We start from the raw sequence: 14,305 nt of genomic DNA, 5'->3' as shown, positions 1-14,305 counted from the left end.
GGTGTCCTTGAACAACAGATTGTTTTTCATCCTGTCTTTCCTTACTTTACAGGGCAACAGAGTGCAAGGTGCACCCTTTGAAATCTGGTGAATAAAGGACACTAGACTTTTGCTGGATACAGTAACATTGGATTACTGCAATTAAAAATTAAATTAAAATTAAAAAATCTCACACATGCCTCAGGAATTTGTGAGAAGAAATAACAGGTCTTTTTAAATTACATTTTTTTAAATACAAATTTTTATGAATATAATTAATTTTATGAAATGAAGAAAATACAGAAAAGCAGACAAATTGCTGTTTGTATTCTGGTATCGTATGCACAGTTGTGAAAAGCAAATTGTTTTATGCAACAATATATTTAAATTTCTGGAACAGTAAAGGAGTCAGAAAAAGCCATTATATTCACAATAGGAGAGGATAGGAGAGGTGCCAAACAGTCAGTAACTGAAGATAAAAACAAAGGATAACTATTTCAAGTTTACAGTGAAACCTTTTACAATGCTTTTTTCCTTAAAATTTTTCACACCTTTATAGAGCTACATCAATTACCAAAATTTAAAATATTTAAATGTTAATACCACAGGGATAAAAGTGTGAGTTTTCTATAATACCGTCAGAGATGCTAATATCATGCTATTCAAAAGTCTTCAAAAGTCCTTTGTGTTTAACAGTGATAAACAGCATATTAAATTGCAATCTTATTTTTACTCACAGAATAAAAAAGAAAAGGAAATTATGTTTAAAAGTATATGCAGGGGTAATTTAATCTTTGCTATTTAACATTACTTTGCAGAAAGGATCTTGGCCAAAATATATTGATAATTATAGTGTATATTTTCAAAGAATGGTTCAAACAAATTAATGCTTCTCCTTTGTAATTGTATTATGTTTCAACCAGGTTCCTGGTACAAGTCTTGACTTACTGTTGGTTACTCTGAGCAAGATACAGTGTCTTGGAAAAGTATTCAGACCCACAGTGTTTTCATAGTGTCGCTTTAAAGCTTGAAGGCATGACACTTCAAATACCAATTAATATTTGTTGTATACACAACCTATTCTATTCTCTTTTCAAAGAAAGGACTAAATACATAATTAATGTGACAGAAAAAAGGAAAAGTCATGATTAACCTCCTTATTCAAGAACCTTAGAATCACTTCTTGTCACTGTTGTAGTCCCTCCTCTTAAGGGTGCTCTGGCTCTTTCGTATTTTACCCGATAACATGCACCTGCCCCCAATCCTGCCCCTCCTTATTTAAGCCTGGCGCTCTCACTATTCCAGGATCAGCACTGGGAGATGGACGCCCGGAAGCCCGCCTACCAGCGGGTCCAGGAGAGTCCCGACGGCATCGGCTTCATCACGGCGTCCTGACCATCTGAGTCCAGGGCTAGGAGTGTCTGGCCTCGTCATCCTGTATTTATTCCCTGTCCCTGTACCGAATCCCATTCCGGTTTTTAATCTTGTCTTGTTTGTCTCGTTTGGGTCATCCAGATTTGGCCTTTTGGACTTCACCCCGGATTTCCCCCTGGACTCCCTTGGACATGTTTGCCACGGCTACGCCCCCCGAGCACCAGTTCACCATCGTCACACCCCCCCGTCTGTCAACCCCTCCTGATTCTCGTCATCTCCTCCCTGTCGTTCTCCTCCACTTACTTCCAGATTATACCGTCTGCATAGGGTCCAGTACTACACTTCACGGGATAGAAGTTACACTTCTATCATTAAAAATGCAGCACAGTCCAGAGGAAACAAGCGAAAATTTACAGGAATCTTATGTAAGATGTTGAATAAGAAGCACTTCTTGAAGTACTTTTTTACACAAAGGGTTGTCAGCCCATGATCTTGAAGCTGAATCCAGAAATCCTTCTAGAGAATCTGGAAGAATGTAGCTCAGGGTTAGCATCGGCTTAAGTCACTAGAGGGCAGCTCAAGGACATTCCAGAGAGGGGAAAAATTTGCCTTATCAAGGTGGTTGTGAAATAAATCAAATGTAGCTCATCTTTATCAGATTACTCTACAAATAGGTCTGGTACATGTACTGTACACATCCTATCCTGTAGTGAGATCAGAAGGTGAGACTATATTGGTGCAGTTTGTTGGGATAAGTCTCGTGGTGACTCTGGTAAGGTTAATTTTAGGGTCAAAACAGAAGGGGGTTGCTGCCTGCTGGCTCAGTTTTAGAAAAGGTTGCAAAAAAGATTTACAGTGGCTATTACCAGTTAGCTCACTTTCCAAGGAACCAGAGCTCTGTTGATAAAGGATGTGGGACAAATCCCTGTCAGCCAGTGGGTGGGACTGAAGGAGCCCCGTAAGGTTAAGACAGGAAGGGAAATGGGAAAGGACAATTACAGAGGGTTAGGAAAGTCTGTCCTCGGCTCTACTTCTGTATTTTCCCATAGAAAAGGGGTTTCATGTGCATAGGTGATCTGTCTCCATGGAACCTCTTGAAGAAAATGATGTATTCCCATTGATTAGCTGTTACCAACCAGAAAACCTACACAGACTAAATGGCATCCTTTTGTGTGTAACCTTTCTGTGTGTAAGCTAAATTACAATAATAATTGTAATAACAGTACTATTACATGGATTGGGTGGATTTTCACTGGATTCTATATTTAGTGGTGGGTTTTAGAAGTTGAAAACCTCCTCACTATTTAAGAAAGAACTGACTTTGTTTAAGGCCCTTAGGTTTAAAAAACAGTGATACTAATCTGCCTAAAAATACAGGTAGAAAAACTTTGGTAAAATGCACATTAGACACCCCATATAATGGATACACTCTATACATACATCAGATATACTGTAATCTTTACCTGTCTGTTAAGGGTGTTATAACAAGTCTGTCAGTGCAGCCAAGGTACTCATTGCAGTAGTTGAACTCCACATCAGTTATCTGGATGACACACTTGTCTGTGTCCTCTATGAAATAAAACCGGGACTGCTTCTGCCACTCAAAGTCAGAGGCTGATCGGATGTTCATGCGCACCTGTGGAATAGTTACATTAAAAGAGCAGTGAGTGGAATGAAGACACCCAAGGCTTCTTCCACACCGCTGGACTGTGTATGAACAATTTTAATTTTAATTTTGTTTGTTTACTTTAGAGAGCTTTTTTTTGCTCCCTATGTTTTAACAGTAATTTTGATTAACCATCAAGATGCACAACCTAGAAGTGTTGAAGTCCAGAACACAACATTACATTGCACACTGATAATTATACAATTAATTCAGAGTTTTGATAGGTAAAGCAATATGACAATGGAGCAGGGAGTACTGCTGAAAGATGTTTCTGAAGGTGATAGATATTGGAAAGCAAAACAAAGCTCACCAGGTCGTCGAATATATCCTTCTGGTGCACATGAATGGTGATTAGAGTCTCATACTTTGTTCGTTCAATCTTTGATAGGTCCCTGGTTGTCATGTCAATCAGGTCATTCAAGATATCCAAGAACTTCTGATTGGTGGTCTGCATAATCTGTGTTTCATCAAGGCAAATGAGAAAACAAATACTGAATTTGTTAATCTACAGTGACCTGCTTTATTGCTTTCTTGTTTCATTCATTTCATGGGGTTGCTGAAATACAGCTACAATATATACTGTAGTTGTATTGAGTAGCTTTATAGTTGTATTATATATGATAGGTTTTCGTAACTTCTTCATCTTATTTCAGCAACATCAATGTTAAAAAAATCCTCACAAATTTAGTATGCAGTGGCTTATTCAATATCACATCCAACAGAATCTTAAAAAGAAAATCTGCTATTTCCCTTGTGACTAGGGCATCTGTAACAACTGGGAACACTATTTGTTTTGGCACTAATATTCCAAATGAGCTTAATGTATCTTAGCTATAGCCACGATATATTAAAAACTCAAAAGCTTTGTTAATATGTGTATTTGTTCAGAAAACAGTTGGCTCTTATTATTAGCTATAGGTACAGTTAGAAGATTAAACAAAATGGGCAAATAATGACAGTGATAAACAGAGGTCTGGGTGTATGATTAATTACTCTGGAAGGTTTTAATGTAAAGCAACACGTTTCAATTCATGTGAGAGGTAAACCTTATTTGAACTCAGAATCACAGTTAGACCTTTGCACAATTCTTATTAATTTAAAAATATATAAATTATTGATAACATTGTCATTTAATACATAAGTCTGTAAAACCAGTTCAAATCTATTGCTTTTAACCTACCATCTACTGGATGAATATTTGTGTTCATACCTTCTTGTCAGTTTTGGCAAGACTAAGGGCTTCTTCTGAATCTCTGGTCCAGATCATCTGGATTCCTAGCAGTCCAATTTGTGCAGGGAACATGGACTGGAACTCATACAGCTTGACTCCTGGGTCACTTATAGCCATGTATGCTTGCCTTATTATATTGTGGATAGTCTTCTTCACACCATCCAGCAGAAGTCCCAACCAGGCTTCAACATTCCCCTAGGTGAAAAGGTGTGGCAATTTTTAATAGCAGGGCAATGGGACATTATGAAATCCATATCAGTATTCTTCTTATACTTTATATATGTATATGTGTACAGTAGTATGCATACAATATGTATATTTGTATAATTGAATAATTTGTTCTTTAACAGGCATTGAGTTGACAGATTATGATAAAGCACACATTCTATTGACCATAGCTAGGTAATAGATCATAGGAAACATGTAAAATATTAGATATCATAAATGTTTTCAAAATTATCACATAAAATATATTCTTTTTTTCTGCAGGAATCAGGATGTATTTTGTTGTGGTTTGTTTTTAAATGCAATTACAAGAGCTATAATATCACACAGGTCTTTATATCTATTGTCACTGACTCCATGACATACAGTACCTGTGCCATCACAGGCTCCATTAGGTCAACTGTTTCACCTTCTTGAGATTGGAAGTTGAGAATCTGGTCATAGTTCTTTTCATTAAATCCTACCCGGTTGACATTATCAAACAGACTTAGCAAGTGAGCCTGAGGAAGAATGGAAGAAGAACAGAAGTCAGTTATCAAAAGACCTCTGGAAAAGCATCAGAGTAATGCATTTTGTATATATTTTAGAGGCAAGCAGGTTTCACAAGAAGAGCAGAAAACAAAATCTACTATAGAAAGACAGACTCCATTTACTCTTAATTAAGAGAATAACATAACATATTGTAAGGAAAGATACAATTTAGAACAGGTCGTTTTCCCATATACTGCACCTGCAAATGCCTGTTTCTCTGAGTTTCTAATTTCATTCATTTTCTTTAAATTATTAAAGTTATTTTAAACTGTCCTTGAGAGATGACAAAACCTACACTAATACCTGTTGTACTGAGACTAAATCTACTTATCTCAAAGTTATCATGATATTTCCCGTGGTAATCTTAACACTGAAAAATCACAGGACTGTTCCACATCCTAGTTGTAAGGACAATTTTATTTAGGTAATTAAAAGTCGTTTAACATACTAAAGAATTTTTGTTATAGTACAGTATGATGTAGTGAGCTTTTGATTTTTTTAAGAGAAAATGAGCAAATAGGGAAGACTGGAAAATCATGACATCCTGATATTATCACAGCCTTATTTCTCTATCATTGTAAAATTGAGAAGCTATTTATGAGACTCTGTGTATGTGACTTGGAGGTCAAGTGAGCATCACTTCCAGCCTAGTTTCTCACCTGAATGGTATGCGAGTCAGAGGCCTGGCCCAGGATTTCCAGTAGAGCAGGGTCAGACACGAAGAAAAACCGGGGGAACACCAGCCTCTTCTTCTCCAAATAGCCAGTTAGGGACTTCTGGCACATCTCCAACTGTTCCAGCAGGTGAGGCAACAGCTGGGCTAGAGTCTCATCCCCTACACAGCACTGCACTATGTTGGGCATCTCATGAGCCCGCTGGATAATCTTCTGCCATGACTTGTCAATGTTCTGAAACCTTTTAGCCTCCTACAACCATAAGAACAAACAAAGTTATGTTGTCTTACACTTGATTTCAGACTAACTTAACTTTTTTTTCAACTAGATTCACTAAGCCAGCAGCTTTGACATAAAGCATGTCACAGGACTGTATTTATCACTGCTTATAAATGTCCAGTAATGCAATAGGAAACTCCAGGCTTTAATTTATTCCTTTCCTTATTATTATATTGATACGAACAAAAATGCAACAATCAAATATAATGGATTTAATCAAATATTTTAAATATAGTTATCAAGCAAAAGCAAAGAACACGTGAACGAAAAACCAATTTTTCATTATTTAATGTGACACTGTCAGAAAGAAGACAACATTTTTATTTTTATCTAAATTCATCACTGCACGCTTATGCAGTTCACTGGGACACAGCAGCTTCTATTTGCTGTAATCCCTTACATAAGATACTGAACATACAGTAAGGGGCAGAATAATGGGCCTCTTTGCTCTATACTGTATCTTCCTGTTGAAATCCTCTTGTAAATTAAAAAAATTCTTGTGATATTGTTTTGCAATAATTTGAAAATGGCTGCTAAGAACCAATCATGCTTATCTTTATCCCCAGATAATAAAACCAACTCCAGGATTTATACCAACAACTGAGCCGCTTATGAAATCACTTGACTTGAGTTCAATATTTTATTATTCTCTTAAACAATGCTGGTGAAACAATAACAAACCTTTCTAAATTGTAAATAAGATGTTTAAGTATTATTCATGTATAACGTACTGTTGCGCATTCTTTGTGAATCAGTATACAGTATATATATAGTATATTTCGTTACATGTTATAATAGCCAAGGTCCATAACTTGACAAGAAATAACAAGAAATGACTAAAATATCATGTTCTTATAAAGGACAACCATTGCTTTAATTGGGAATTCAGTGATGCAAATTGTAACTTAATGTCAAGGTTTGTCACAAAGGATTTCACATGGTGAAACTGGTGACAGTAGCAACTTGTTTTCTGCACAATCATAGAGAACACGATTGTGATGAAGTATTACCTATGACAGTCTCTTAAGATGGACTATACTTAAGTTATACAAAATAAATGTAACTTTTGAGTGGTTTATAATTAAAAGCTTTTCGGTCTGCTTTAAATCATGGTACTGATGTTTGACTTGTGTAATATGATCTTCATGTACCAACCTGAGGTAGCTGCTTTGCAATGTCTCCCCCAACAAAAACAGCCTCCAGGTAAATCCAAAGGTTCTGCACAGTAAGCCAGTTCTCAATAATCTCCGTGGTGTTTGAGAGCTTTTGAACCCATTGTTGTATAGTTGGCTTAAATGGTGCATTGTACCTGAAACAGCATGCAGATTAATATAAGAAGACATACTGTATGTGTAAGTTTTCTGTCTATCTCTCCTGTTTGCAAATAAAGGATTATAAATAATGCACAACTGGTGTAGTACTGTAAGAGATCAAACATTACACATTTCCAGTGTGAAAACAGATAATCCAACATGATATACAGTATACAGTATATAGTAGAATAAAAGGTATGGATATACAGTAGTATAACTTCAGCAAACATTTGAATCTTCTACAGCTTTAATTTTAGTGTAGGCTGAAGTCATAATGGATTTGGATTATATGATTTTTAACAAAATTAGTTTTCCAGAACAAAACATGTTTTTGCAAAGTGAAAAATATGAAAAGCAAGGAAAAAAATATCCATGGAAATGTTGCTGGTCATCGTCGGTCATCGGTCATCATGAAACATGATCAGTAAATGTAAGTTTTTCTAAATGTTATGTTTTCTTTTTTAAAGATTTTGTTAACAAATCAGAAAAATTCTCAGCCTACCTTAAGGACTAAATTGTCCTTCTGAAAGATGTATGTGAGAGCCTAAAACTTTATATAAAGAATAGAGCTGTCAGGTTTGAAAGGCACTGAATGTTTTTGGAATGCAGTACCTTTGGCTGGTGTATAATTGATCCTAGGCGTGATGGTCAAAACTCCAAAAAATGTTTTTAAAAGTTTAGCTGTTTTAATAGATATCATTTTAAGTGCATGAATGTTCTAGAAACTTTTTTAAAGTTTGGATAATGATGTATCAGTACCTCCTTGTATGTGTGGCATGATTTCAGCTCTGTTCATAACTACTGTATGTCACAGAAGACTTATTATGATCAATAAATATCCAGTCAGATACCTGTCTGCATGATCAAAATCAATACTACTTGTATGCTAGAGAGATCGACACTGCCATCACAATGACTACTGAATAATTTTTCAATTTAAATTCTGTGTTTTTTTGAAAGTCCATTTGAAACCAGAGAATACCTTATTGATTGCCTGAAAACATGACTAAGAGCAGTCACAGACCATGCTTAAGCTATTTGTATAATACTAGATCTTAGTACCTTCATCATGTGCCTCTTCATAAACAAAAGCACTTTATTCTACAATTCTATATTAGTTGCTAGGTTAAAGGTTTGTACCATATTATCAGTAAACTTGCGTGCACAAATCATTTTCTTTGTACCTGAAATCCACTTCAATAAATACATTAATGAACTAATGTTCCACTGTCTAAAAATGCAGATACTTTTTCAACAAATTACATAGGGCAGTCTACAAAATGCTATTTTTTATTAAATTTCTAAAGTCTCTTGGAAAAATTGAAATGTATACAGTTTAATAACAAAGCAACATGGGTTACACATATGAGCTTTGCCTTGCTTCCATGTTCCAACATTGCCAAGAGAAAGGATGAAGAAGTTTGAATACAAAGAGTACAGTATTAATGTATGTTCTGTGGATTAATAATAATTCAATATGCTTCTAGCTGTCACTTGTAAAATAATTTTCTTGTTGGATCTAAAGCCCTTTACATGAAGTGCAGTACCAAGTGGGTGACACATGACAGCCAGCAACCCCAGTGCACCACAGATTACAAAGAGAGGGGAGAATCTGCTTCACCAACCTAATTACTTGGGAATTTTAGGAAGGCTATGTACACGTACAAGCTCAAAGTGGAAATTGGCCAGGACACTGGGGTTAACACTCCAACTCTTTCCAAAAGTGCCATAGAATGTTTAATGAAGAAGGACTGAGGACCTTCTGTTAACACCTCATCTAAAGGATGAAACCTCTAGAGCACAGTGAACAGTGTCAGGCATTGGTTTGGAAATTCTAGAACAAGACTGAAAAGTTTTCCTCCTGGAAAATTCACCTACTGAGCCATCACCTCCACTTACATAAGCCACCTGTTTTCCTTGGAGATCTCCCATTCCAAGGTACACAGTACACAGTACTGATCAGGCTCAGCTTAACTTAGCTTCTGAGATCTGACAAGATCTGGCTACAATGTGGTGATGCTGCTGCAGGTTAATATCTGTTCCAGTTTTCAGAACTTTAACTGTACTAATTTATCTTGCTTTACAAGTACTAGATAAAAGTTACATTATCTGTACAGTTATAAAATTAAAAGAAGGCTTCTAAAGACATTAAGGATTTTAGATAACATTAAATACTGATATTTGAAAAAGAGTTAATTAAGACTGACAGACAATATTCCCTGCTTTTCGCTGTTGCTCTAACATTTATCACTTAATAACTACAAATCTTAATAGTATACTGGTTTCTGTTGCCCCCTAGTGCATTAAATCAGCACAGCACAAGGCAATTGCAAGTTCCAGCAACATTTATGCAAAAACAGAAGTGTACTGTATACAGTACATTGCAAATAGATCCTTTTCTTTCTCACTTTAATACTTTGGCATATCTTGTTGTTAAATCTGGTAAAAATTAATACTTGTGTCCTTTAGAGGTGAAACCAAATGAACCATGTTATCCACCTGTTAGGTGCTAGTTTTATACAATCAGAATGAAAGAAGAACCACCAATCTTTTGTTTATTCAAGGAAAGTGACTGATTGTAGAATCTTCCAATTATCCACATGTGAGAACTAGAGGACTGAAACGTCTGTCCTTATTCAGTTTTATATCAAATTTCTAGGTACAGTACATTTAAAATACCTCAAAACTGCTACATTAAATGTTTTTGACTGATTTGGGGTCATTTGGGTAACTTTATGAGCACAGTGTTTGAAGGTGATATTTTAGAAGTGTCCAGTCTACGGTTAGGGTTAGGGTTTTACACAACACCTAGACATTTTGTGATGCATTTGCTGTGCTTTGTGGTGTATTTGAAATGCAGGATAAGTGTTGTTTTGTTGTTTCCTTGACAGAGAAATCTGGCTCAATTTTGCAGTTTTTGTTCAGCCATGCACGCCTGCCAATCAAAAATGGTAAAAAATCTCAAGTTTGAAAACACACTTTCTATGTGTTTAAATCTCTTATCTTTGCATTTCTAACTAGACCAAATAATGAATTTAGCTCAGTTGTAGTGGCAAATGGAATCCTAACCAGTACACAGCCCAAAACAGGCTTACAGTTGAAATAAGCATAGAAATCGTTGATAGTTAAAACAGATTCACATCAGATACTTTATAGGCTCCTGCCCCAGGAGTCTGTACACTGTCTGCTTACAGTGGAACAGCATAGGTCCTAACTGTGACCAGTCACTCTGCCAGACAGTACCTGTTGCTCATCAGTGATGCCAGGATCATCAGGCTGTCCTCCATAAGGGCCACTTTTTCAGTGGTGTCGGAGCCCTTCAGCAGCAGCTCCCCCCTGGTTTTGAACTGCGCAAAGGTGAAGACATGGCTGCTCCACTCACTGATCACACTCTTCAGCTTGGCCTCAATATCCTTCTCCTTGATGGCACTGATGCAGATATCCTGCACAGGATCAGACCATTAGCCTGTTACCATAATCACTCTAGTATTCACATAATTACTGCATATGCACAATGAGTACAGTTTCTTTTACAGGATTATAATAAGCTTGAAATAAGGTTAGGTCTTATTAGTTCTTGTGCATGCCTGCACAATGGGCCACCCGAGTTCTTTCCATTCTGTTTTAAGATTTTTCTCTTTTTTTAGATGCATTTTTCCAGGAAACTCAGAAAATAGAAATATGTCACCGTTGATGCTTTAGAAAAATAGTTTGAATTACTTAAAGAACAGAGTTTAATGATGAATTTAGAAAATACTAGGAGGCAGATAAATAATGTAACTCCTCATTACATTGGGACTGAAGCAACCCTCAAGAGACAGTTGTTGGGTGTGCTTAAACCATTCAAAAAGGAAAGTGGATTAAATTTATTCAAAGTGGGAGGGCTGTGTGTTTAATATGTTTTGTGTATCATTTTTTGTTAGTGGGAAAGACACACACAGAGATCAAATTCTGAATCCAACAAACCAAAAACGTCCTGAAGAAGCCCCTCTGTAAAAAGCCAGATTTAGTTAGTAAGCTTGCAGAAACAAGTCATATGATTTCTGAATTTAGAAGCCATGAAAATGATAATAACATTTTCATGTACAATACTGTATATAAAGTATGCTTCTATATCTTCTTTTACTCACTTGAACCTAGTTCTAGTTATAATGAGTATGTACTGTACATTATAAAATATACTGTAAATATGAATAATATGACTTCATTCACAGGTCTTTTTTTAAATTCTGTTTATGGTTTTTAGCAAAACTATTCCACACTTAGTCACTAGATGAAGTAGTACCTCAATGTCTTCCTTATTTTTTAAGAGAGGAGCCTCCATTATGTTCCTGAGTGAGAAATTTTCAGACTCCACGTCAAATTTATGCCCAGTTAATTCAGCAATCCGCTGCCAGTGCCGAGACATCATTGCCTGCAGAAGAAGAGAAAGGACAGAAAGTGATGGTGAAAATTATTATTACTTATCAATAAAAGGTGTGCACGCACTACTTGCATGTAGTTTTTCTGATGCTGACCTTAAGGTCCAAATAATATACTGTATAACAGTATATGTTGCCAAAATATACAACATAGAGTATATTGTTCAGTAAGAAAAGTAAGTTCAAACATTTCAAAATCTGAGATGATCAGAGCCCATATGCTGTACTGTATATAACACATTTGAAGGATGACTCTGCTAACCTTATTTGCCATCATTTCAAGCAGGGGACAGGTTTCACTGAAGTCATCAATTGTCTTCTTCAGGTCATTGAATGCCTGCCACTCCTTCAGTGCTTTGGGGAGTTTGCGGATTCTGAGGGAATAAAAACAAAAAATCACATCATTTCACATATTTGTCTCAGCCATATGCACAATGGATTCCATTTTCCTGTTTTCAAGCTTTTGGTTTGTGAAAATATTAAAATAATAAATTAAAAATATTAAAGTGTCAAATGTAAGTGTGAAAGTTTAATGTCAATTTCGGGTCATTTTTTGGGGGTTAGAAATTTACAACTAGCTGTGCCTTAATATTACTTCGAAAAGGCTGAGAAATTATGTTGACACTTAAAGGGATGGAACATTACTGTGACAATCAGCACAGATATAGTACATTCATTTGGAACTTGTTTTAGAATGGTTGGGTTACATAAAGAGGATACATTTATGAGTGATGATAGTAGCATATCAAATTGTTTTATAGTTATTTTTTTCTAAATTCATTAAATATTATTAAAAAAACAAATTGAGCTTCAGTTATTGAATGTAATCTTATAAAACTGTTAACTAATGAGGCATAGCCATTGATAAAAACATAACCAAAATCCCAGTACTTCACATTCAGTCAAGTTCACTTGTGACTAAATTATAGACTAAACTCTAAGCTATAATTACGTTAGTTAACTGTGCTGTGTTAATTACATTCTGAAATTTGTTTACGATTCCATTTTGTCGGAGGCACTGTGCGCTGCTCAAATTTCTTTTGCTTGGGTACATACCGATTCTGGAAATCCATAAGTTCATTGTTAATCTTCTCAATATCAAGCTCACTCCAAAGAATATCATAGTAGCCATTGACACTATCTATGACTGAATTGTACAGAGTATAAAGCTTCTGGAGCAGATTAAGCTCCCTTTTGATTCTCTGAAGGTCAGGATATTCTGGGAATACAAAATAAAACAGAAACATGAGATATACTGTATATCTTGAACTTGATATGGAGCTGCTATCTGAGCAGACTCCATTTCCTTACTGTTTTTATAAAGTGATTGCTAGGTACTATAAAGGCAGTGGATTTTAACAGATCCGGTTTAGATCTATAGAATCAGAATCGATACACAATAATATATTTTAACAGAGACACGAGTAAGTTTAAAGTTGCCCATTAAGGTAACAAGAATGTAAAGAAAGTTGAAAATGTGAGGAGGCAAATTAGGCCCTGTTGCTTTGTTGTTAGTTTTGAAGCTATGCATGTTCCAGATACCCACACTTCTTTGTATAAAGAAGCATTTCCAATACTTTATACTTTCCATAAATAAATTCCCTTTAGGTTTCTAAATATGACCCTACTGTATGTCTTTGTTTCACTGTTGATTGTGAAAGGATAGCCCTGTCTATACCCATGTATAACCATGTAATCTGTTTGCATTTTTACTGCTTCCCCACATTATCTTAATTAGGGCGAAGAAAAAACTGCTGTGCATTAACAACCAGCTCAAAGTTAGTTAAACAAGATCTTCCTTGTTTCTGAATATATTTTGTATCTCTAATAATACCATTGTTTTGTAAGAAAATGTTAGATTTAATTTAACTCCGATGAAGCTAATCAGCATTAAATAAACCTTTTAGAAGTACTGACAGTAACCAAAGAGTTTACTGAAGAATATCTGCAGTCTTATAATAGTACATGGTGTCACTATTCATAGAGTCACCTACAGTACTTAAAAAGCCGTCGATGGTAAGTGCAATATCACAGTGTGCTCAAGGGTTCAGTTAATGGTTTCTTTTCGAGAAGACACATTCACAACAGGTGATTGTTCCCAGTGTGCTGCTTGCAACCTCAGAGGGTAATTACCTTTCACCGTGAGGCCGAACAGCTCCTCTCCTCCAGAGTAGGTGATAAATTTCTGCCACAGCTCATCAAACTGCGCCTGAAAGATCTGTAACCTGTCACTGGCTTCACGGGGGGCGATGCCTTCCACACCAGGCCCTCTGCCAAGACCAAGATGTTTTAATTTCGTTGTGCTTGGGAGAAATTCTGTTACACCTATCTGAGCTGTTAGTTTTAGTGTTAGTTCGCATACCTATATTTCACAGCTATCCTGCGAATAAGAAGAAGCACGCAATTTCTTTGAGAGATGAACTAAGCAAACAATGGGCAGTAACAGCGTTCTCCTGTATTTAGCCCCAGATCAAAAATCATTATTGTTCCTTTTGCAAATTGCCATGTTTCATGCAAGCGTTATCACATGTGAGTTTTTAAGCACTGAATATTTATATTCATTGCCTATTGTTCAGACAGCGCAGCTTACCATATGTCTTTGCAATCTATAA

At 36.0% G+C, this 14,305-nt stretch overlaps 1 protein-coding gene across 1 annotated transcript in view; it reads right to left on the bottom strand.

The window, feature by feature from the left end:
• dnah5l (dynein, axonemal, heavy chain 5 like) overlaps positions 1-14,305 on the bottom strand; it is a 148,322-nt gene that overhangs the window by 111,186 nt on the left and 22,831 nt on the right. The window contains exons 30-40 of the mRNA XM_088919183.1: positions 13,827-13,963; positions 12,750-12,912; positions 11,956-12,067; positions 11,558-11,686; positions 10,516-10,715; positions 7,115-7,268; positions 5,666-5,932; positions 4,847-4,975; positions 4,230-4,445; positions 3,330-3,476; positions 2,817-2,989 (exon numbers count right to left, since the gene is read on the bottom strand). Coding sequence (XP_088775309.1) covers positions 2,817-2,989; positions 3,330-3,476; positions 4,230-4,445; positions 4,847-4,975; positions 5,666-5,932; positions 7,115-7,268; positions 10,516-10,715; positions 11,558-11,686; positions 11,956-12,067; positions 12,750-12,912; positions 13,827-13,963 — 1,827 coding nt within the window. The remainder of the gene's footprint in view (positions 1-2,816; positions 2,990-3,329; positions 3,477-4,229; positions 4,446-4,846; positions 4,976-5,665; positions 5,933-7,114; positions 7,269-10,515; positions 10,716-11,557; positions 11,687-11,955; positions 12,068-12,749; positions 12,913-13,826; positions 13,964-14,305) is intronic.

This window comes from Atractosteus spatula, chromosome 6 (assembly GCF_055471065.1).
Source record: "Atractosteus spatula isolate fAtrSpa1 chromosome 6, fAtrSpa1.hap1, whole genome shotgun sequence".
Lineage (NCBI taxonomy): Eukaryota > Metazoa > Chordata > Actinopteri > Semionotiformes > Lepisosteidae > Atractosteus > Atractosteus spatula.
This window is presented reverse-complemented; position numbering and strand designations above follow the sequence as displayed.